At 34.5% G+C, this 23949-nt stretch overlaps 3 protein-coding genes and 1 non-coding gene across 10 annotated transcripts; 2 read left to right on the forward strand and 2 right to left on the reverse strand.

Moving 5' to 3' along the window:
* Nucleotides 1-1716: 1716 nt before the first annotated feature.
* AGO4D (Argonaute 4D) lies at nt 1717-8813 on the forward strand. 5 transcript variants are annotated; one of them, XM_010325445.4, is made up of 23 exons: nt 1717-1855; nt 3861-4026; nt 4156-4361; nt 4456-4671; nt 4752-4888; nt 4962-5059; nt 5130-5227; nt 5325-5487; nt 5562-5678; nt 5749-5856; nt 6009-6071; nt 6153-6266; nt 6367-6535; nt 6662-6774; nt 6865-7002; nt 7090-7220; nt 7307-7372; nt 7483-7546; nt 7630-7741; nt 7835-7908; nt 7999-8093; nt 8197-8228; nt 8348-8813. In XM_010325445.4, exons 2-23 carry the CDS (start codon nt 3871-3873, stop codon nt 8521-8523), a joined length of 2646 nt encoding a protein of 881 aa, XP_010323747.1. In that variant the 5' UTR covers nt 1717-1855; nt 3861-3870; the 3' UTR covers nt 8524-8813. The 5 variants fall into 5 exon arrangements, with proteins under 5 accessions (XP_010323747.1, NP_001266010.1, XP_019068858.1 ...); NM_001279081.1 differs by lacking the exon at nt 1717-1855 and adding an exon at nt 1917-1951 and having other exon boundaries at nt 8348-8523; XM_019213313.3 differs by lacking the exon at nt 1717-1855 and adding an exon at nt 2729-2867.
* A 972-nt stretch (nt 8814-9785) lies between these two features.
* On the reverse strand, nt 9786-13979 carry LOC101248332 (uncharacterized). 2 transcript variants are annotated; one of them, XM_004230006.5, is made up of 5 exons: nt 13850-13979; nt 13510-13729; nt 13182-13270; nt 12230-12343; nt 9786-10294 (listed from the first exon to the last, which is right to left on the reverse strand). In XM_004230006.5, the coding sequence occupies exons 2-5, from the start codon at nt 13709-13711 to the stop codon at nt 10079-10081; spliced, it is 621 nt and encodes a 206-aa protein (XP_004230054.1). In that variant the 5' UTR covers nt 13712-13729; nt 13850-13979; the 3' UTR covers nt 9786-10078. The 2 variants fall into 2 exon arrangements, with proteins under 2 accessions (XP_004230054.1, XP_025888055.1); XM_026032270.2 differs by lacking the exon at nt 9786-10294 and adding an exon at nt 11877-12086 and having other exon boundaries at nt 12196-12343; nt 13850-13973.
* A 1156-nt stretch (nt 13980-15135) lies between these two features.
* On the forward strand, nt 15136-21045 carry LOC101248617 (SUN domain-containing protein 1). Its single transcript, XM_004230007.5, has 2 exons — nt 15136-16589; nt 20452-21045. The coding sequence occupies exons 1-2, from the start codon at nt 15480-15482 to the stop codon at nt 20746-20748; spliced, it is 1407 nt and encodes a 468-aa protein (XP_004230055.1). The 5' UTR covers nt 15136-15479; the 3' UTR covers nt 20749-21045.
* Nucleotides 21046-21139: 94 nt separating this feature from the next.
* On the reverse strand, nt 21140-23453 carry LOC101248919 (uncharacterized). Of its 2 annotated transcripts, none has more exons than XR_011211287.1 (3): nt 23325-23453; nt 23071-23216; nt 21140-21634 (listed from the first exon to the last, which is right to left on the reverse strand). It is a non-coding gene; the product is annotated as an uncharacterized protein (transcript). The 2 variants fall into 2 exon arrangements; XR_011211286.1 differs by having other exon boundaries at nt 23071-23223; nt 23325-23436.
* Between the last annotated feature and the right edge of the window lie 496 nt (nt 23454-23949).

A 23949-nucleotide genomic window follows, 5' to 3' on the forward strand; every position in this document is an offset into this window, starting at 1 on the left:
TCTAATCTCAGATCTAACCCTAGATATTCGATTTTGTCCCGAATTTCTAATAGTTATATACAAGACTTGGACATTATTATATTTATAGGTGTAAAAAAGTGTATACAAATATATAAAAGGTGATACACATATATACTGTTATACAAAGTTGACTCAGTCTTTTTCTTAGAGTACTCTCTTATGAAATTTAACTCAAATCTACTTTAATTCAAAAAATAATAATTAAGTTTTGAGCTTTTTAGGTGTTATGACAATCGATCTGAACAACTAATAAACCTTCAATGGCAGAGGTACCCATTGTATTATCTTCTTAGTTAAAATGACAACGAGGAGGCCTTACCCCTTAGATGACCCAAACATGTCATTAAGTTATTGGATGAATCCTTTAACTATAGTTGTTTAAGGTCGAGTAGTAGATAGGTGATTTGATAGAAAATTGTATTTTTTATATTTAGTTATACTTACTTTTTCTTTCAAAATTAAAATTTGAAACACAAATAAATTAAAGTTTATTCAGTAATTGTTTTGGCAAATTAAACTGTCATTCCACTCCCCTTTATTTGATTTGACTTTACCTATCCATTATTATAAAGTCTCTTGAACTTCTGCAGTATATAAATATGAAAATTTAAAAATTTTCTCTAACTAATCTTTACTTTTGAAACTATTTTATATTATTAAATAATAGAATGTCATATTTTAAAAGGGGTATTTTATATTTAACGGATCGTTTGGTATATGAGAGAAAAAAATAAATTATTTTGGAATAAAATTTTAGTGTCTTCTTATGAGTTATACTTGACATTTAAGATAGGAGATTAGAATGTCTTTTCTTAGAGGTGGAAAGTTCGTCAATCAGGTTTTATCAATTTGAAAAAATGGACTTTAAGTACTAATTTCGTTACAAAATACTGAATTTCTTTTGATGACAATTCAATTCAGTCTTAAAAAAACATTCTTAATTAAATATCACAAGAATCAAAATCATAATTTTACATATAATTTTTTGATTTTTTTTCCATTTTCCCAAGGTTGGAAGTTAGTTTAAAAACACTCTCAAAGGGTTAGTTATATGACTTATTGAGATATTGGGCTTCATAGATTCCAAGTGTATATTGATTTATTTTTGGATACATTTCTCTTAATATTTCATGTGATTTTGAGCTATTTTATGTCACATTATCTAAAGGGCCCAATTATGTCACCAAAATTATTTTTCCAAATTAAGTAACTTCTTCCAACTCATAGATTTATCTGATTTTCAAATACTTTATATTTAAGATGTGATATTCTTTTTTGTCCTTTCTAACATTATTTTATGTCAAGAAGAAACCCCAAGAAGTTAAAGTACTATTCTTTTTGGGAATACTTTTAAAAGTTTAGTACTTTTTGAGAAAATAATAATTATATTTTAGAGAATATAAGTATTTGGTCTATTTTTGGGTGAAAAAATAAGTGAATTTTGTATAATAGCATCATATTTTAGTACATGATCTAAATGATTTTCAAATCATTTTCTTTTTGAAACTGACTTACCTTAATTGTTTTCAATAAATTAGTGATAAATCTATTTTCACCTTTTAACTTTAAATATTTTTAATATTTAGTATTTTCACTAAATTATCTCCATTTCACCTAATGAAATTTTAATTCAAACATATATTAATACTACTCTGAGTCTCGTACTAGCAATAATAACATATTCATTATAATATTATACGGTTAAATATAAGAAAAAGGACAAGAAGAGAGAGAGGTGGGCCTCGTCCGTACGATTTTTTCACCACTAAAAATACGGTATAATACTACTACTGGTAGCTGCAGCAGCAGCAGTAGACGCAGTGTGTGCCAATAGGTACTTCTATTGCCACCCCACAACCGCTATATATACATTACCTTGCATATTTGTAGTACGCAACATTTTTTTTTTCATCGTTCTGAGTTTTCTAAGGTTATTTCTTCTTCTCTGGTTCTCTTTGTGTATGTGTTTTGATGGTTTTTCTTGATTTTTATATACAATATATGGGGTTTTCATGAGATGGGTGTGGTTTTTTTTTGTGTTCTTGATAAATTTCTAGTTTTTTGTTTGTATACTATATTATGCTCTGTTTCTCTATGTGTATGTGTTTATGATGGTTTTTCTTGCTTTGTATATCAATGGGGTTTTCATGAGGTGGGTGTTTTATATATTTATATGGGTCTTTTGTGTTTTTGATGAGTTTCTTGTTTTTTGTTTGTAGACTATATAATGCTCTGTTTCTTGATTTTTCTTGTTTTTTTTTTGTTGTATACAACATGCTCTGTTTCTTGATAGGTTTTCTTGTTTTTAGCTTGTACACATTATGCTCTGTTTCTTGATAGTTTTTCTTGTTTTTTGTTCGTCTGCATTATGATAGAGGTTCTTGTTTTTAGCTTGTTTACAACATGCTGTGTTTCTTGAAAGATATAGAGCTTTGAAGAAAGATTTGTTTTATGGGTACGCAAGATATCACTGTATGTATGTGAAGGTTTTGAATATAATGGTTTTTTGATCCTATGTTGCTTGGTCTTCCATGGATGTTTCACTTTTACAGTAACCCATAGCATTGGAAATCGTTTTGTTTTCCGTTTTGGGTAAAAGGGTTTTTGAAAAGAAACCATTATTAATCAGCCAGAAAAGGAAAAAAGTGCTTTTAATTTCATAGCAGCTGTTATCAATCTCAATGTTTCTACATTATTTATTATTGTAGTAAAGTTTTGTGACCTTTTTTTAGTATTTAACCATCTTCTTGTCCTTATAAAAAGATTCTTGTACTGCCATTACTTACTAAAATACTCTCTCTCTTGTGTATGGTGATTTTGTTTGCTCTCTGAATATGTATTTCTTGGTATTCATCTTGATTCATATATGTATATAACACAGTATTTGTAACTTGTAAGAATATTTGTTTTTTTCTTGCTTTGATTTATTTTACTTCTGCTTTTTGTATCAGTGTCTGTCTGTGCTATCTGCATGTTGAGTTGTGTGTGTATTTAGCTCTTCATTAATGGAGTATCTGTTTAGTCAACCTCTTAGTCCAGCCCATGTGCTCTGAGTTTGTTTGCTAAAAATGAAATCCCTTGCTCTTTTTGGTCTACTACTGCAACTCCAGCAATAAAGATGATTTTTCCCCTCCTAAATAGCAATACAAATTGATAATTATATTAGTCATTTGTAAAATGAAGGTGCATTTACTAAAAGATTTGCCAAAAAAAGGATATATTTGTCCTCTAGTTCTTTTTGCATTAAAGTGGATTAGGGATATGGTTTTATCTTTACTTACAAAGGCAAAGAAAATTTGAATAATTCATTTTTCTTAGCTGTTTGCAGAGGTTTTAAGGTCTGATTTTAGAAGGTGAAAAAGAGGGTCTACTTGCTATGTATATCCTTTCCCTCTCTGTTTCTCCTTATTAATACGTTGAGATGCTTTTTGTTTTTTACTCTACATGTATGTGTTAATAATCTTTAGTTGAAGAGTTGGAACTACTGTATTTGTTGCATAAGGAAATTGAACTGCTGATTAGGTAAGCCATGTTTGCTTTGCATGTATGACTTCATGAGGTATTCTGTTGTTGCTGCTTCATGTTCTTGAGTCTTTTTGTTACTTACTAAACTCTCATTTATATGGCTCTTTCTTACTAACTAAGCTTAAATGGTCTGAAAAAATTAGATACTACTGTGTGTCATCTGATATTTGTAGTATGGTTTTCATAATTTGTTTTCCCACTTGAATGATGACACTGTATCATTTTATAAAGCTAATGGCACATACAATTCCATTGCTGTTGTTTTAACCTTCTTCGATTAAATCATGAATTGAGTATATTTCCTTTGGTCCTAGGTTATTACGAATGGCCTCTTCAAAAGATGAAGCTACAGCAACAAAATTAGACCGTCATCCTATGGCTCGACAAGGAACTGGGTCCAAGGGACAGAAGATTCGCCTGCTCACCAACCATTTCAAAGTAGGGATGAACAACACTGATGGGCACTTCTTCCACTATAGCGTAAGCTTTCATCTATTCACTTTGCATTCAATTTCATTGAGCTAAATAGTAAATACAATGTGCAATGCTATGTGTTTGGCTTGATATATTTATATTTACACTAGATAATAATGATCATTATTGCTTCAGGTTGCTATAAACTATGAAGATGGAAACCCCGTAGAGGTGAAAGGAGTTGGAAGAAAAATCCTTGACAAGGTCCACCAAACATATTCAATGGAGCTAGCTGGCAAAGACTTTGCTTATGATGGGGAGAAGAGCTTGTTCACTATTGGTGCACTGCCTGGGAACAAGTTAGAGTTTGATGTTGTCCTGGAGGACGTCTCGTCATCTAGGTACAGTAGTGCTAAATTTCTTTGTGCATTTCTATTATATGGTTTTGTTGTAACCAATGGTATTTATCCGCTAAAGTTTGCTTCATATGTACAGAACTGATCGAGGCAGCCCTGATGGGAGCCCAAGTGATGTTGATAGGAAAAGATCAAAGAAGCAGCCATGGTCAAAGGCATACAAAGTGGTAATTAAGTATGCTGCAAAAATACCAATGCAAGCCATTGCAAATGCACTCCGGGGACAAGATTCTGAGCAGTATCAAGAGGCAGTGAGAGTGCTTGATATAATTCTGAGGCAACATGCTGCCAAACGGTATGGAATGCTTATTCTTTTTCTTGGATAAGTGATAACTTATTCTGGTTTCCTAAAACTCGTGTGGTTTTTCGTTACAGGGGCTGCCTTATTGTGCGCCAGTCTTTTTTTCACAATGAGCCTCGAAACTTTGTTGATCTTGGTGGAGGAGTTTCAGGATGCCGAGGTTTCCATGCAAGCTTCCGGGCCACGCAGGGAGGCCTTTCATTGAACATGGGTAAATTGTTATCCAGCAAATCACTACATTTTATCACCCCCGTATCACTATCTTATGGTTTTTTAATTTGCAGATGTGTCAACCACAATGATTGTGAAGCCAGGAGCAGTGATTGATTTCCTTCTTGCCAATCAAAATGCAAAAGAACCTTACCAGATTGATTGGTCCAAGGTAACTAGTACTTATTCTCTTTTCCTTGCACCTGTAACTTCTAAATTTTCATATTTGCTCCTCTGTCCAGGCAAAGAGGATGCTGAAGAGTCTGAGGATCAAGACCAGCCCTTCAAATAGGGAATACAAAATCACCGGCCTCAGTGATAAGCCTTGCAATGAGCAGACGTCAGTTTGTTCATTATGAATCCATTTTGCCTTTTCACATTTTCTGGACTGATTTGATATCAAGCACATATTCAATCTCAGTTTTTTTGCATTTCAGTTTCACGTTAAAGCAGAAAAATGGGGATGGGGGAGTGCAAGAGGTTGAGACGACCGTGTATGATTATTTCACTTATCATCGCCGTATTCCTTTACAATATTCTGGAGAACTCCCCTGCATTAACGTTGGGAAACCAAAGCACCCAACTTTTATTCCTCTTGAGGTACTAGACAACTAACACCTGCTTATATGCAACTTTTAAGGTTGTGACCTCACAGTTTTTCCTTGTCTTGTCAGCTATGCACTCTGGTGTCTCTGCAACGCTACACCAAGGCCCTGTCCAATCTACAAAGAGCTTCCCTTGTAGAAAAATCCCGACAAAAGCCCCAAGAGAGGATGAGAGCTTTGACCGATGTAAGCTCTTGAATCAATGTAGTTTTTCCTCATTTCATAAAAGCTACATTTCACCATCACGTACATGCAGGCCCTAAAGACCAGCAACTATAAGGCTGATCCTCTTCTTGGATCTGCTGGAATTTCGATCAGTGATCAGTTTACACAAGTTGATGGTCGTATCTTGCCAACTCCAAAGGTGACATAGTCAATGTTCAATGTACCGCTGTTGTTCTTTTGTCACTTTATATTGCTAAATGTTTCTCAAGTTGCAGTGTGGATTATAGAATTTGAGTTTGTACGGTATATATGACTGACAAGACTTCATATTTCTTATTACTTTCACTACAGTTGAGGGTGGGGGATGATCAAGACTTGTTTCCTAGAAATGGAAGATGGAATTTTAACCAGAAGGTAGGGTCTTGCTCATCATTTTATACTTTGTCCCCATGATTAATCCATGCTCAACCTTTAATTTGAGTCTTCCCAATATAGCGATTGGTTGAACCAGTCAAACTTGAGCGTTGGGCAGCTGTGAACTTTTCTGCCCGTTGTGATGTTCGTAAGCTTTGTATGGATCTACAAAGGTGTGGGAAAATGAAAGGAATTGTAAGTACCTATCCAACTCTGGGTTGTGCAATATGTGTGTGTGTGTGTTTTGTGTAAAATTATTTTTCTGCATTATTAACATGTTACATCACCAATGCAGTTCATCAGTCCACCATTTCAGCATATCTTTGAGGAGAATCAGCAGTACAGGCGAAATCCTGCTCCTGTGAGAGTTGAGAAAATGCTAGAAGAATTAAAATCAAAACTTCCAGCTCCACCTCAGTTCCTTCTATGCATTCTTCCAGAGAGAAAGAACTCTGACCTCTATGGTAGTTGCCTTAGAACCAACTAATCTTGATTTCTTCAGGATCTTATATTTAATTGTTATTTTTAATAATAATGGTTGGAATATCTTTTTTAACTGTTTTTTTCCTGGTAATTTTCCATACTGAAAGGCCCCTGGAAGAAAAGGAATTTAGCTGATCTTGGAATTGTTACACAATGCATTGCTCCAACAAAGATCAATGATCAGTACCTTACCAATGTGCTCTTGAAAATCAATGCAAAGGCAAGATTTGAATTGACAGTTTTTGCAACAATTACAAGTGATTCCTGATTTTGATTAAATACTTATTTCATATCTGGTGCTTCTTTGCAGCTGGGTGGCATGAATTCCTTTTTGACTACAGAGCTTTCCCCTACACTACCTCAGATTTCCAAAGTCCCCACTATTATTATTGGGATGGATGTCTCTCATGGCTCACCTGGACGAGCAGATGCTCCATCCATTGCAGCGGTAGTAAAAGATTATTGCTCATTTTACTCTTTGCTTATTTCTCTTGGTCTTAGACTGTCACTGACTTTATGGATTTGAGATCGCCAGGTGGTCAGCTCTAGACAATGGCCCTTTATTTCACGCTATCGAGCAGCTGTTTGTACACAGTCACCCAAGCTGGAAATGATAGATTCTCTGTACAAGAAAGTATCAGATACCGTAGATGAGGGCCTTTTCAGGTAGTTGCTGATTCAATGTAGTTGTTTGTGGTTAGAGATTTTTTTTGCATACATTTTGTTGCTTAAGAAGTTTGTCCTGCTTCCAGGGAGCTGCTCAGGGACTTCTACGTTAGTTCTAAAAATGTGAAACCTGAGCATATCATCATCTTCAGGTATAATTTCATCAAAACCTGTTTCTTATGTAATAGTTTTTTGGTTTGTTCTAATTACTGCACATTAAAAGGTAATCATTGCTAATGATAAAGTTGTCTCTGATGTACAGAGATGGAGTAAGTGAGTCCCAGTTCAACCAAGTCATAAACATTGAGCTCAATCAGATTATCGAGGTTTGGATGTGCAGTAACTGCAGCTTAGTTTTTCCCTGAAATCTAATCTCTTTCTGATCACAAAATACGACTGTATTCTCTAGGCCTGTAATCATCTGGAAGAAACTTGGTCTCCAAAGTTCACTGTCATTGTTGCACAAAAGAACCACCACACAAGATTTTTCCAGACCAACTCACCGGATAATGTTCCTCCTGGTTTGTAGTTTTGAGCTACCTAGCTTGTGTTGTTAGTGGAGTACGATTTGATTGATTCTGTAGAAATTTCCTTGAAATATCTTCCTATGCCAGGGACTGTGATTGACAATGCAGTTTGCCATCCAAAGACCAATGACTTCTACATGTGTGCTCATGCTGGACCTATTGTGAGTTTGCAAATCCTTTTTCTGAGTCTGCTCTGCAATTCATATTAGTTGCTTCTATGATGAGCTTCTATCATCTTTTTTGCTATTCAGGGAACAACAAGACCTACACACTACCATATTCTGCATGATGAAATTGGATTCTCAGCAGATGACATGCAAGAGCTGGTCCATTCATTGTCTTATGTGTAAGCAAGCAAGCAATCTCCTTCTTCTATGAATGTCTGCTACTAATTTGATAAATCCTTCCTCGAGAGATTTTATTTTATCTTTTCTACTACTTGACTGCAGGTATCAGAGAAGTACCACAGCCATCTCTGTTGGTAAGAATAATCTGGAATTATGATTCTTTACTGGCTTTACGGTGTTAAAGATAGAATATGATGACATACTACTACTATACTCTGATCTGATGAACTTTTCTTTTTTTTTTTTCGAGCAGTTGCACCTATATGTTATGCCCACTTGGCAGCAGCACAGGTGGCACAGTTTATCAAGTTTGATGAAATTTCTGAGGCCACCTCGAGCCATGGTGGAGTTTCAACAGCTGGTAGTGTGCTAGTCCCTCAATTGCCTCGGCTTCACAAGAATGTTCGCAGTTCAATGTTCTTCTGCTAAGCTAAAGGAAATTTCTGGTTCTGTAATGTGATGAATCTTAAAACTATGTAGTGTTGTCACTACAAGTCTTTTGTTTTTTTATCAACTTTTTGTCTAAGCCCCCACTGTTGGTGGAGAAAACTAAATTATGCTAATTTCTTTGTGCTTTTGTGTTGTGTCCCTTTGGTATGCCATTGCATTGGCATTGTTATAGGATAGAAGTTGTTGGGAGCTTTTGTTTTGCTGTTTAGACCTTTCAGCAAATTATTTATCTACATGATTTTCTATGAGACATCTAATTATCTTTGCTATCTTCATGTTTTTCCTCTTTGGTGTTTGTGATCCTCAAAATATTATACTCAGTTGCCAAAACCAGTCTTGAGATGTTGATCATCGAAATGTTCAGGAAGCATTAGATGATGGTGATAACAAGTACAACAAGAAAAAGCTTCAATCACATAGGTGATTGTGGATTAGATCTTGGGCTGTTTTACTCTATTTAGATTAGTAAACGTCTCAGCCATTTTGCTGGTAAAGCAGAAGACTTGGTACTTTATCAAGAAAACTGCATCGCACTTGAACTCTAGCTAAATCCATCAGTCATTACAGCGAAAACTACAAGAACTGATAGAAATATACACAAATATAAGATGAGGATTTTGTTTGAAGTTTACCAACACCAACTATAAAGTAAAAGTTAGAGAATACAGGATATTAGTGATTGAGGACATTAGTAGTTTCTGATAACCTCATCCGAGTCGGAGTTAAATTTCTAAGGGTCTAAGATTGTGTTGCATTGATAGTTTGAAGTACTTGGGAGTTCAGCTATGAGAGGGTTTGTTTCACTGATCCATCGACATTGAGCTTTTAGGTTCCTTCATCACTTCACTTGGATGGTGGATCAGTTGTTTCCTCTTTTCCCTTCTTTCTCTATGATTAGGTGGGTCTTACTCCTTCCTTTTTATTGTTGAAGCAATATGTTCCAGGTGCACCAGACACATAGTATATGAATATTATCAGCAGCATTAAACTTGGTACATGGAAAAATGAATATCTGACGACTATTAGAGTGAAACAATCTTCATTTTGAAGCACCAGGTCACTGCTAATAAGTTAGTAAAATTGGCCATTTACATCTGTGTACTGTATGATATCTGGTTAAGTTGGTTAGCTTCCTAAGCATGCACATGGCGCCAACAATGGATAGTAATCATATTGTTCGTTTAGAACAATCTGGTTGTCTTGAAGGTGTATTTTTCCTTTTTTTTTTGGGGGGGTCTATGTCATGAAAAAGTTGGAATACTAATTACATTAAGCAACATCAAATGAGGCCTCAAATACAAAAATGCATTGTTACACTATAGCATAATTGTATCTTTGAAGAAAATTGGTGGATAATCAATTGACGAACAAGGAAGCAAAACCAATCTACAATCACAACAATTACGACTACTACGATACTATTTCTCTAATATTCCAAAATTCCTTCATTTTAAGGCAAGGGAACAAAAAAAAATATATATGTAGGACTGAGTAGTAGGGTTCCGTTTTACCCCCATCATGGGTCTCTAGTGCTTTAATTCCTTCTACCTTTGTTACGCTTTGTAGATACTGTCGTCCACCCGTCTGGGTCCACTTCAGCTGGCTGCTTTCTCACGGGTTCAACTATCATATCCTGACCCAAACTTGGCTGGCTTTCCATAGAATCAATTGCCATATCGGATGAATTATTGCCAAAGTTCTCATTTCGGTCATCCCCATCATTACTACTGTCATCGTCATCACTAGCATCCTGGAAAATTTTGGAAAAGTAAGCCAAATCAATCATTGTTCACTTAAATCTACGAAAGTATTTACTTTCTTCATAGAGATTTCTAAGAAAGATGAATTACACGGGCAATATTCAAGACAGCAATAGTTTCAACATAAGGCACTTTCCACTTGGGAATGATATTGCTCAAGATATGACCGGAATCATACTGAGATGGGAATTTATTTTGTGGCTGCTTAAAATAATTTAAGAGGAGACAGCTGGAGAAAGTTCACGACATTTCATAGTACTCCTCAAGCACAACTTTTGGGGCTAACGAGAAAATTCAGGAACACCGTCCTTGTGGAAGAACTCTCGAATAATAAATAGCAAGTGAAAGTATTATAATAATGTTCCCATCCCAGAAGAGGAAAGTGACAATTCAATAGAATAACAACATACAACAATTACGGGTAGGGAATTTTACTTTGCAACAGGGGAACAAATCTTATGATATTTATAACAAATTTGCATGGTATATGAGAGGGTTGAAAGAAAGACCAATTTCTCATAAGACTTAGGTACCTACTACCTCCCACCAACACAGCTATCGAGTAACTATGTCCACTAAGGCTTTAAACGAAGTGGCTATAGAGGTTTAACATCAGGCGACATTAAAAACAAATATGGTGTTGAAGGCTACAGGTGTTCCAGTGATGCTAGAACACCATGCAGCGCTTGGAAGGCCGTCAGATATCTTTGGCCTTGTTATAAGGCTAAAATTGGTTTTGAAGTTTGTAATAGCAGAATAATTGCTTTTTGGATGGATCATTGGGCTGGTCCTGGCCCTTTGATAGAATTGAACAACACCAACAACATAACGTCATAACCAGTGTAATCCCATATGTGGGCCCTTTGATGGACTTATTCCCTGATTAATTTACCATAGCAGTAAAAAACACTTCCTGACTGGCTGACATAGAATCAATGGGTGTGGAACATCAAATTCAGAGGAGATTTAAAGATTTGGAGGTAACTAGGACTCCAACATATAGTACAAATCCCCCTATATTTCCTCTTTCAGGAGGAGGAACTTAAGAAGTAACACTAACGATGTTACTTGTATGCACAGTTGCACAGATACTTTTATTCGAACGTCAATGAACATATACAAATGAGGTCTCATTCACTGCAAAATTACCAACCAGCAGTGGGACTTGATCTGGAATTTGTTTTAGGTAAAAGTGTATTCCAAGAACAACTACATCGTGACAGAGCTTGTTTTGTGTATTTAGTGTCTGGAGAGTAGTGAAAGAAACCAAAAGTACTTCAACAGGGAAAAGGAGACTGCCTTAAGTGAAATATAAATGTCTGGTTTTGATATATTTGTGGTGGAAAAGGCTGATGTACATGATGTAGACACACTGTTTAGAGTTTCTCAGTTCCTGGAATTAGATATGGAATTGAATTTCTAGCCTCTTGCACACTGAACATATTCAGCATTTTCTACTGTTGGTTTACATTAATAAAATGATCAGTTAACTTGTCAGATAGAATTTTCATATGGTGAACCCTAACTAATTAGGGGTCAAAGAGTAGAAGATTGATCAATATATTACCATGTTAGGTAACATGCACATCCTAACAACCATTTTATATGTGAGAATGAGCACAGTCCTCCTTATGTTACAAAGTGGTTGCATATCTTGAAGGTACTCTTTTAGTTCTTCTGAAGTTCCTATTTCCTAAGAACGAGCAACACAAGTGCATAACCCACAAACCTTCACCTCAATTCTCATACAGTTACTTCTGTCAAATACCTGATATGCCCAGACTTCATTTGTAAAGAATATGAATTAAGGCCTTCAACACTTCTACAGAAATAACTCACTCAATATACTAGTTATTCTTTATCACTATTTGTAATGCAGGTGATAGGATACAGCAAACCTTATGCCTATAACAAGGGATGCTTACTTGTCTGACATAAGTAGCAGGTCTCCTCCCAACATTTGTTTCCCTTAGCACTTTGATTGAATTGAAATCCCCTTCCAGACACTCTTCATGCATATACATCAATTTTTCTGCTACCTGATAGAGATAAAAAATAATAATTGTTATGGAAGCATACATCAGAATTGACTCTAGAACCTTAAAGACATGCATGATCGATCAGACTGAAACAAAAAGAATCTCTAAACAAGATATTATCTGATGATTTAGGTCTGAATATAGCAGAGCGTTACAAATGATTCATATAACTTACCCCAATTTTGTCCAAGATGGAAGAATAATTAATTTATTAATTAATTTGGGAACAAAAAGGTCTTGGCCCTTCTAACATCATCTGTTTGTCAAGACAGCAAGACTCAAGAGAACCCTGATAGCCACAAACTTTTAAATCTGTAAATGGGCCTTAGAACCCGACTATCATCATCTAGAACTTTGATTGCTTGAACAGTTATTTTAATATCTACAGATTGCTCCTTATGAGGTATTGAAACATAGAAAGCCACTTGATGGCAGAGAGAGGAGCCTACATTTTTAAAGCCCAATCTTTCTACTCATTTTTTTTCAGAGAGAGATAGATTAGAGCTCGATCTTCTAACCTACAAAGCAAAACTCCGGTTTCTCATTAGATGAGCACATATTTCTTCAAAGAGTTATAATACTCCACAACGACAGGCAGAACTTCATAAATACCTTCTCTTTTACTATTCAAACTTCCGACTGCAAATACTATATAATTAGACTAAGCAAAAATATAAAATATCCAAGTTCAAACACAGGAACTCATAACATTCATGAAAACAACAATATATATATTCATCAATGTATATTTAATTTTCTAACAATATTTTGAGTTAGGCTAACAGCCAAAAAGCACAACAAAGATAATGCAAATTACACCGACAAGGGGTTCCTGTACCTCCTCAAGGCTGCCATCATTGACTTCAGTATTTAGAGATATCATGAACTCATCTAGAATTTCTTCTATATCATCCATGTATACTTTTTCTGCATAACAAAACAAGGAGGAACCCACAAAAAAACAAATACTTTAATCAAATAACACAAGGGAAGGAAACAAAGAAATATTAGCAGCTGTGATTAGCTTTAATATGCTACTCTCTCCTTCTCAATTTCCCTTTTCAGTTTCTTCCAAAAATAATGCTTTTTTAAAAATATTTTTTATTCATGAACGCAGCGCCTAATAAGTTGAATAAACTGACGGCGTATTAATCAATTAAAAGTACCTTTGGATTGTGTAAAAGCGGAAAAAATGTCAACATTGAGTTGATTGGATTTCTCACGAGTATCTCGGCCACCCCACTCGTTCTCGATAGCCATCTGAAGAGCAGTCCATCTAGTTAACACCAAACCGATACCTTCCTGTAGCTGTGCAGCTGCCTCCGCCGTCAGCTGCTGAACTGGTGCGTTGCTGCTGCCGCCGTCCATTCTAAACACTCCTCGCTTCTGCAAAAACAATGAAGAATCGTAATTGTTAACGGAAACAACAGTAGAAGAATATTTTAATCCTTTCAGCCCGTCAATTGGGAGATTAAGTTAACGAATCTTCATCGGGAGGAGAATTACCAGTAGGGTTTTTGCCGGAAGAAGAAGTTTTGGGAGAAGAGGAAAAATGGTGGCGGGTCGAAAATTAGGGCTCCAGAATTGATTTTCTTTTTATGTTTTTTTTTTAGTAAAAAAAAGAATAAATAAATATAAAATGCTGTAGATAAAAATAATTGCTTATTGCAAAAGCTACACAAACAAACAAAATATTTTTTATTTGAATTGGTTAGCAAAATCTTTATTATTTAATTTTCAAGTCACTACACTTAAAAGGATTAATTTATGTAAATTCCATAAATGTTGACAAATATGGTATTGTGATATTTTAAAATTATATTATTTTATTTATAACTTCTTATTGAATAGTATGAGTTTAAAATGTTAACTCATATAAATTTAAAAAACTATTTCATACTAATATAATTATTACATCGAATAAAAGTCTCAAAATTAAAATATGCATAATTTATTATCAAAATTTGACTAGAAATATGACTTGACATAACTAAGCATTGGTAGCAAAATAAATTATTATTTTTATATAAATCTCACAAATAAATAAATTAAAGAAATCTCTTTAAAAACTTTCGCTTCCTCTCACAAAACTCTTTTTTTAAAAATCAACTAAAATGTGTGTGCAAACACAAATTCAAATTTAAAAACTTATTGGAAAAATATTATTTTCAAGTTTGAACAAATCTAACGTTAACAAACAGTGAAAATTACGAAGGAAAAGTAAGGTTTTTACCTATTATTTATAGCAAGAAACATATGAAAATCTTGCGCACTAAAAAACATAATTAATAAATACTTGTTCTATTTTTGACATTTATTTATTGTTTTTCTTCATGTTTTGGATTTAATTTTTTTTTTTTGCCATAGTACTGGTACTCATTTTTTTTTATTAAGGAGGAATTATTATGATATTAGTATTACAGTGATACAAAAATGTTTCACTAAAAAAAGATATTCATTTATTTAACAAATAAAGAAGTAAATTATTCAACAATATCATAAAAGTTATGTTTTGGTATAGTTTGTCCCGATTTAATGAGTTTTCTTCAATTTTATTTATTTGTGGATTTGGGTTATATGATATGAAAATATTCGAGTAGTTTGTTTTGCTATGTTAATATATTTTTAATAATAAATTTGATTAAGTGATTTTATTGATAGAAATATCTAAGTTTAGTGATTTTATTGATACAAAATAAAGTTCAATGACTTTGCTAGTAAATTTTCAAAATTGAGTACCTTTTGAGTATTAACTCAGTTAATTAAGTTTACAAAAGAAATTGTGAATTGCTGATGTTTACTCATGTAAAATCAGTTTAGTTACTTTTTATTTTTTTTTGTATTTTTTAAATTATATTATTATTAGATGAATAATAATTACTACCCTAAAAATCACCTCAATTCAAATTAGGCAACAAATCCTAAATGGTAATCCAATATTTAATAAGTACTTTAGGTAGTTTGCAAATTTTGAGGGTTTGAAAATTCAAATTTAAAACGACGATTTAAAGTCAAAAGGGAATAGAGATCGAATCGGTTCATTCGAATTCCACTTTCAAGTTTTTACGTCCCTCCACATTTTCTTCTCCAAATTCCCTCTCAATTTCTAGGGTTTTATTCTCAATTTTCCCCACAAATGTCAGCGTCTACAGTATCTATCTCGGCTAATCCAGCCACGGCTTCAACCCGTCGCCGAGCCGTAGAGAAGAAGCAACCCACCGCCTTAGATTTAGCCGACTCCAACTTAGCCACCGCCACCGCAGCAGCAGCAGCGGCAGCGGCAGCGGCAGCGGATCCAATCTCCACCCCAAATGTTTCCTACAGAAGCGATAGCAGAGATGCGATTCAAGTGGTGAAGAAAACATTGCCCCATACCAATGTTCCAACATCCTCTACACGTCGCCCTAGCGGTTCGGCATCAGCAGTGAAGAAGCACACCAAGACGCCTAAGCCGAGGTGGTTGACTGTGGTTAGTGTTGTTACTAAGAATTTATTGTTGGTGATTGTGTTAATTGGTTTAGTTCAGATGGTTCGTAGACTTGTGGGGAATTCCTATCAAACGAGCGACTCTGATGGTCTCGCTGTAATTTCTGGGGATTTCGATGGGAAATTCGCTGAAATGGAGTCGTTTGTTAAGAAAACTACGAAAATGATGCAAGTGCAAATTGATGTGATTGATCAAAAACTGGATACGGGGATTAGGAATGTGAGGGATGAATTGAGTGTGAAGATGGATGATAAAGTGGAGGAATTGCAGTTGAAGTTGAAGGAAGTGAGTGGCACAAGCGAAAATCTGGAGAAGTTGATGGGTGAATTTAGAGAGAAAAATTGGGTGTCCCGGGATGAGGTAGAAAATATGTTGGAGGAATACAGGAAGATGAAAGGTAGCAGTGAAGTTGATGATAAGAGTTTGGATGAGTTTCGAGTATATGCAAGGCAGATGGTGGAGAAAGAGATAGAGAAACATGCTGCAGATGGATTAGGGAGGGTGGATTATGCATTGTCCTCTGGAGGGGCTCGTGTTGTGAAGCACTCAGAGCCATTTATTACGAAGTCTGGTAGTGGTGATGTTTTTAGTTGGTTAACTAACCGAAATGCTGTTAGTAACAATGCTGACAAGATACTCACTCCCAGCTTTGGAGAACCTGGTCAGTGTTTTGCCCTTAAAGGGGATAGCGGGTTTGTCCAGATTCGGCTTCGAACAGCTATTATACCTGAAGCTGTTACCTTGGAACATGTTGCAAAGGTAACACTTTTTTCTATTGGATCATCTAATGATTCTAATATATCATGTTTGCCTTTGTTTGCTTGTTATGGTGCTGAAACTGATTGTTAAGTAGGGTGTGTTTATTTGAGCCTCACATGTATATGTGATTATGCATGCGACGAGTAACTTTTTATGTGATGATAAAGCTTTTGACGACTTCTAATGTTTGCCCAGGTGTATTAATGTGAGTCATTATGAGCACAATTAAGTTTGAGCTTGGCATTTTGATTTCAATTGAAATTGATCCATGGGAGTTACGAGTATCAGCATGAATTGATCCCTCTATGTATAGACAACATATTGGATGTAAATTAAGAATATCAAAAAGAAACATAAGTAGCTTATATAAATGTGTACAACTAAAATGTTTTTCCAGTTTCAATAGATCAAAAGTATTTTCCATCTAGGGCTGCCTATGATTTGTGTGCTTCACAGACTCACCTAGGGCTTCAATTAATGCATAAGTTTATGGACTTAAAATTTTGAAAGTGTAGGCTTGGGCTAGGCCAGGTGTATTCTCTTTCTTAGTAAGAGATTAACTAGCATAGCAAACCCATTCTCTGTTCATCTTTGTGCATTTAATGATGAGGGATATTCACAATTGATATGCTGCCTTGTCTTAGTAATGTGAGCTTTTTGTGGCCATTGCAATAGTGATGGTATAATATTAACAAAAAACAATTGTTGTCTGGAAAATTGATTGAATATAGGCGATAAAACTCATGTGAGCGACATTCATACTAATTAGTCTACTGGCACTATCATGTCTGCTCCAGATACCCATGTAATAGTTGAGACAACAACGACATACCAGTGACATGTAATAGTTGAGAGTCGTTCTTATTTATTCCTACTCTTCTCTTTTACTTTTCTTTTTTAATGAAGTAAGTAAATTCATCAAAGGCATCTAGAAGATGCATCAAATGTTATAAAAGAGTGATAAAATGGGATAGCTCCTGTTAAACACCAGGGAGTTAACACATTCCAGAAAATAGTCACAATTAGTTATCAGGGGTCTGGTCTAGCCAACAAAAATGATTAAGCAAATATTTTGCTCTAAGGATATGACTGGAGTTGAGATCGCACAGAACATTTTTGATTCTTCCATTCCAGATAAATCAAAAAATAGAAGTAGGCACCATTTGTCAATTTTTATTTTATTTTATGAACTTTCTAACTCTCCATGAACTCAAATTCTCTTTTACTTCCTCATTTGCCTTCATTACATCTCTCTCTTAGGAGTTTACCTCTGTCTTTGCACACAAACTGAATAACTGCTCTAATGACTAATGCTGCTGATATCCTAGCATGAGGACATTATTGTTATTGATTGCTGAGAATTTCCTGGTTAGGTTCTTATCAGGTGAAGGGACCAAAACCACTCAGACCAAGATGTATTCGCTTGTTTGCTTATATTATATTTCATCGTTGTTTTTCTTTGCTTGCCGAACAGCTTCATCATTTGATCTCTTCCATCGGTTGAAGTGGACCTTATTTTTATGGCAGTTCCTACCTTTTTAACAATACTTGCTAGTCTATTTTGTTTGAATATTTTTCTGCCTTCAGTCCTTCACTATCTATTATTCAGTAGCATCACTATAAATATCACCTTTTGATTACATACTCCCCCCCTCCTTCCTCTCTTTTTTCCTTCCTTTTGTTGCTTTGAACTAGTAAATAACATCTATTTTCTCATTGTTAGAGTGCCTGGTAAGCCTTTTTTTTTAGCGAGCATTCATGGTTAAGTAATTGAATGCCATTTATTTAATATCCTTACATAGAGTATATGTGATCACATGCTTATATGTCACAAAACAGTACATGGGTTTGTACTGTTATATGCAGATGTCTCCTTATCCACCTGTTTCAGTCTATATTGAGTCTAAACATCAATTACTGATACAGTGTCATTGGAGTATTCTTGATTACACCAAAAGTATAACAATAAAATGTAGTTTAACTTGACTTAATGGACATCCTTTTCGATGCTCTCAAAACACCTAGAACTCATTTCTTTCCAAATAGTCCACCATATACTAGCAGGGATAATTCTCCATCTGTCTCTATCCTTTGCATTCACCCCCTGCTGCCTCCCAACTCTTCGAAGCCTCTGAGACCTTCCTGGGAATGGTGCAGGAGATGCCTTTGAGCTTCAAAAAAATCCTCCATAGTTGTTGGGTATACTTGCAGTGTAGGAATATATGGTTCACTTTCTCTAATGCCTTCCCACAAAGAAAACAACTAGAGCATAAGGTTATCCCTCTTCTCTTCAAGTATCTTGAGTCAGAGCAGAGTTGCAACACTTTTTTAATGAGCACTAGGATTTATTTTGTTGATCATTCATCCAATAGAACATTTTCCAATTGTGCCCAAGATCTTTGTTCAAGTGGGGAAGGTTGAGGTATTTGTGATTTAGGTCACAGATTTGAGCCCCATTATCTGAATTAAGCTTGATATTTAAGTGGAGAAAAATAGAGACGTGTGCCTATAATGTTTCCTAATCACGAGGTCTGCTGTTGTTTCCAAGGGTTGGTCCTCGATGAGTTCCTCGGTCATAAAAATCATTTTCCAATTGTATGAAACAAAAAGTATAATTTAGATGGATATGCTTAATGGCAGCAAGACTTGAGTTTTCAATAGTCCGTGTTGCAACCATTCTTATTTAAGTCAGGTTGTTCAGAGGTTAGGATGAAGGGCAGTGCTTCCTATGGAGTTATAATGCTGCCTTAGCTTTAGAATCTTGTATAAACTGCACCTTTATGCATTAGTTTGTGAACGATGAAGATGTTAGTTACATCAACCAAGGAAAATTCCATAGCAAGCTAGAGATTGAGGCCTTAAAGGATTATGGTAATGACTAATGTGTAATTTTTTCTGAATTGCTAATTTTATATATGGCATGTTGGACTTTCTGGGTTTTCAGTAACTACTTTTGCGATGCTTCACTCTTTGAGACTAGAGGTCTAGCATTTATGGCTGTGTTGTTTGGCTCTCAAAAAATGTTACTCATGTCGGATCTTCCAAAGGTACATTACTTTTGGAGGACTGACATGCTCCGGCTGACATTTTTGAAGAGTTCGAGCAACATAGCTATAAGGTGCACTTTCATACCTTGAGCAAGCTGTTAATGATTATATCCGTCGGGCATTGGGAAAAGATCATAAGCAAAAGGGTGGTGTGCTGTAACATGCATGTTGACCTTGCTTGAACAGCTGGAGGCCCTTAAATTACATTGGTAGAAGAGATATATTAGTAAATGTCCTAATGACTAATGTAGGATGAAACTGTATGAGAACTATACCATTTGGGAAGTGAATCACTTAACATGGTATGAAAACATTGAACCATTTGCGTCCACCGTATAGAAGTATGTATTGTAAGCATTATGCATAGCCTCCTACTCCCCCAAACCTAACACTTAAATTGAAAAACTCAACTGCAATGATTCATTTTACTTGATAAGAAAAGGTAAAATGGCAATAATGGATTCTGAGCTATGCCAATCTATGTTATCCTCTTGAGCTCTAGCCTTCAATCCTTGAATAAATTGAGTCATTAACATTATAAAGCCTAGATAGATACACTCTGACAAGTATATTATGGCAATACTTATCTTCCCCAGCATGACACGACTTATAGATTTGTTTACTCACTGTTAACAGTTCCGTTGTGATTAGGAACTCTATTCATACTACCATATACTTTCTGAAAATTTTTTTTGTGTTGAATGATCTCTGGTGCATAAGCTGGCTCGGATATAACCTAGTTGAAAAGGATTTTTGGTTGTGTGTGGTTACATTTCTGTACCCAAGAAACTAACAACCCAGGATTTTTTGAACAGAGTGTTGCTTACGATAGATCCAGTGCTCCAAAGAACGGCAGGATATCAGGATGGCTCCATAATGAAAAGGGTACTGACCTAGCAGCTGATAGTGAGAAGATGTTTCTTTTGACGGAGTTCATGTATGATCTGGACAAGAGCAATGCACAGACTTTTGATGTTTTAGAGTCGGCAGGCTCTAATGTTGTCGACACAATCAGGTTTGATTTCACATCAAACCATGGGCAGCCACACACATGCATCTATAGATTGAGGGTACATGGCCGTGAACCAAGCTCCTTGGTAATGCAGTCTTGATGGTAAAATGATTTAAATTATTTTGACATTCCTCTCCTTAACTATGTAGTGCTATTGTGTCTTTCTGGTAGAACCCAATCCTACATGTGAGTTATAATCTTTTGGCTAAGTGTGGATTTGAGATCCTTGCCCTCTGTGATTACCCTGCACCGAGTTGGGCTAGGTGTAAAAATGTCTTGTTTGTTTCAGCTGCTGAACTGCTGTAAAATTGATGATTTTATTCCCTTCTAAATGAGATGTAAAGATGATGACTGTCCTGTAAAACTCCAGTTTATTATTAGTTTTATTTTTCCACAATCTTGTTTCATTTTTTAAATAATTAAGGTATTTGACAAAGTTTTAAAGAAAAAAATAGCAAAACTCCAGTTTATCTATGAATTTTGGCTGAAACTTTAGTCAAACACATATTGTTGATATATAATTAGCAAAGCTGCGACTAATCAGACATACACTACTACTCTTCAAATATAATTTAACACGAAGTCCAAAAACATGAATAAAGGCATACATATCTCTTAGAAACATAATTGTATCTCTTAGAAATATAATCGAGGCACATGAAAACGGACTACTCAACCACTATGACATGGTCTTCTCCTTTAGTATTTTGTATTGTCATAGGCACTGATTTCTTGCTACCATTTGTACTGAATACTTTGACAGTGAATGAAGAGTCCCTTTCATCATCATATATGAATATCAAGAAATATCCATTCTTTAGAGACTGATATTTTATGAAATCTTCCCATCCTTTTCCAATGAAAGTAACAACTCCATCTTCACTCTTTTCAATACATACATCCCAAACATTCCCACATAAGTCTTTAATTTTGCTTCTTTCTTTCATTTTCTCCCCAAATTTTCTACTGAAGTCCTTTGGCAATACCTGTGTATAAACAAACTAGTGTTACTAGACTCTTTTTTTTCTCAAAATAATTATTAGATAGTTCTAAACAAGTATAGTGATGTAAGGGTGTGAAAATGAAAGTACAAATAAGAATATAAATTTACAAAGGACATTTCACATTTATGTGATCCTTCACACTCCAATCAGGGGCATAGCTACATTAATCTATGCTGGTTTATCGGACACCATTTATTGAGATACTGTGTATACATAGGTTAAAAATAACTTTCAGAGATATTTACTAAAATTTTGAACACTATATTAACAAAATTTCTAGCTTTGCAACTACTCTAACGTGTCTTTATCTTCATCTCCCCCCTTAGCCCCACATCCACCACCTCACACCCCGTAATATATATATATATAAGCAGAGGCGTATCCTAGAGGGGGTTAACGTGAACCCATACTCCTCTCTTGAAATCATATATAATAGTATTTTATTTTTTATAAAGTATTTAAATATAGATGTGTGAATCCACACTTGAAGTATCGTATAATGTCTGTGCGATGATGATCGGGTGCACATCTCTAAGAAAAGTTAAAAATTTGAGTCTTTTATTTGACAAAACAAGGTTAAACTGGAAAATTCATATCTTAAATTTATCTGTTCGTAATAGTATATCCATTTCATCAAAAATTTGATGGAGTGATATTTAATGCATATATATATATATCTAGGAAAAAGTGTAAATGTTAAGAGTGTGTTTGGTATGAAAGAAAACATTTTCTGGAAAAAGTATAACTGTTTTTCAATTTTCTCATGTTTGGTTGGGACAAAAGTTCGGGAAAATATTTTCCAAATCAACTCATTTTTCTCAAATTAAGAAAAAATAACTTCTCTTAAAAAATTTTGAAAAACATTTTCCAAAACACTCCTCTGATTTCAAATTACATTTTTTAAAAAAAATATTTTCAATTTAAAAATTTTATTTTTTCACCCTATCCCTGATCCCCCAACCCACCAGCCAGCACCCCCAACCCCACCCCATACCAAAAAATTAATTTTGGTTTATTAAAAAAATTTGAACTTCAATTTTTCATTTTTAAACTCCTACCTTCACCCTACCAGCTCCCCACCCACCCTCAACCCCGAAAAAATTAATTTTATTTTTTAAAAATACTATCAACTTCAAATTTTATTTTTTCATTTCTACCCCTCACCCACCCACTACCCCCACCCCATTCCACTCCAAAAATATAATAATTTTATTTTTTAAAAAATATTTTCAATTCATAAATCAAATATTAAAAATTATTTCTGAAAAATATTTTCTACTCACAAATCAAACATGAGAAAATAAGTCCAAAATCTACTTATTTTTCACGAAAACATTTTCTAGAAAATCATTTTTCATGAAAAAAACATTTTCCTCCGTACCAAACACACCCTAAGAGATGATGAGATAGAAAGTTACTAGTTGTTGAGAGCTCTGATCAGAAAGGAAGAGCTTGAAGAACTCTGGCGGCCGGCGGTTGACCGGTGAGGAAGTTCCGATGACGGCGACTTTTCCTTTTTCTTCATTCTTCCTGGGCCTTCCTACTTTCCGTTTCTCCATTCCCTCTGAATACTACTAACTTCAATTAGATTATAAATGTAATATATATATATAGCAAAAGAAATATAATTTAATATTAATATTTACTATTCATCGCTTAATTTATTGATTACCGTATCACACCCTTGCTATAATTTAAACTGTAAGAAAATATTGTTGTGTGCGGAAGTGGGAAGGAGAAGAGAACTTAAAATGGTAAGTTTGAAATGTCCAAAGTACAAAGTTGAATAATTTGATTATTCAATAGTTGTAAACATACACTGAAAATGCACGAGCATCTCTCAATTTGTGTTTAAAATTTTAGAGCACACTTATATTATATTAAGATTATATTATCTTCTGAAATAATTTTATAAGTAATTTTTTATCCTTTTTCGATCTACATAACACTAGTTTGAAAAAAAGTCAATTAGCATTGAACCCACAAGATAATGTCACCTAGGCTAAAAAGAGATAAAAAATTACTTAAAAATAAGTTCAGGAATAATAGGAACTTAGTATAGTATATGTGTCTCTAAGATTTTGAATATAGATTGAGGAACTACTGGTACATTATCCTAACCATATACTATGTGATTTCTCCGTAGAGTCTGCATGTGTTTGTGTATATACTTATTTTAGTTTTATTTTTTTAATACTTATCAGATATTTTCAAAAATCAAAAACTAATTTAAATTTAAACATCTTTTTATTTAATAGTCAAATTTTAAATAAACAAATATAAATTGATTTATTTTT

The sequence above is a fragment of the Solanum lycopersicum genome, chromosome 1, assembly GCF_036512215.1.
Source record: "Solanum lycopersicum chromosome 1, SLM_r2.1".
Classification (NCBI taxonomy): Eukaryota; Viridiplantae; Streptophyta; class Magnoliopsida; order Solanales; family Solanaceae; genus Solanum; species Solanum lycopersicum.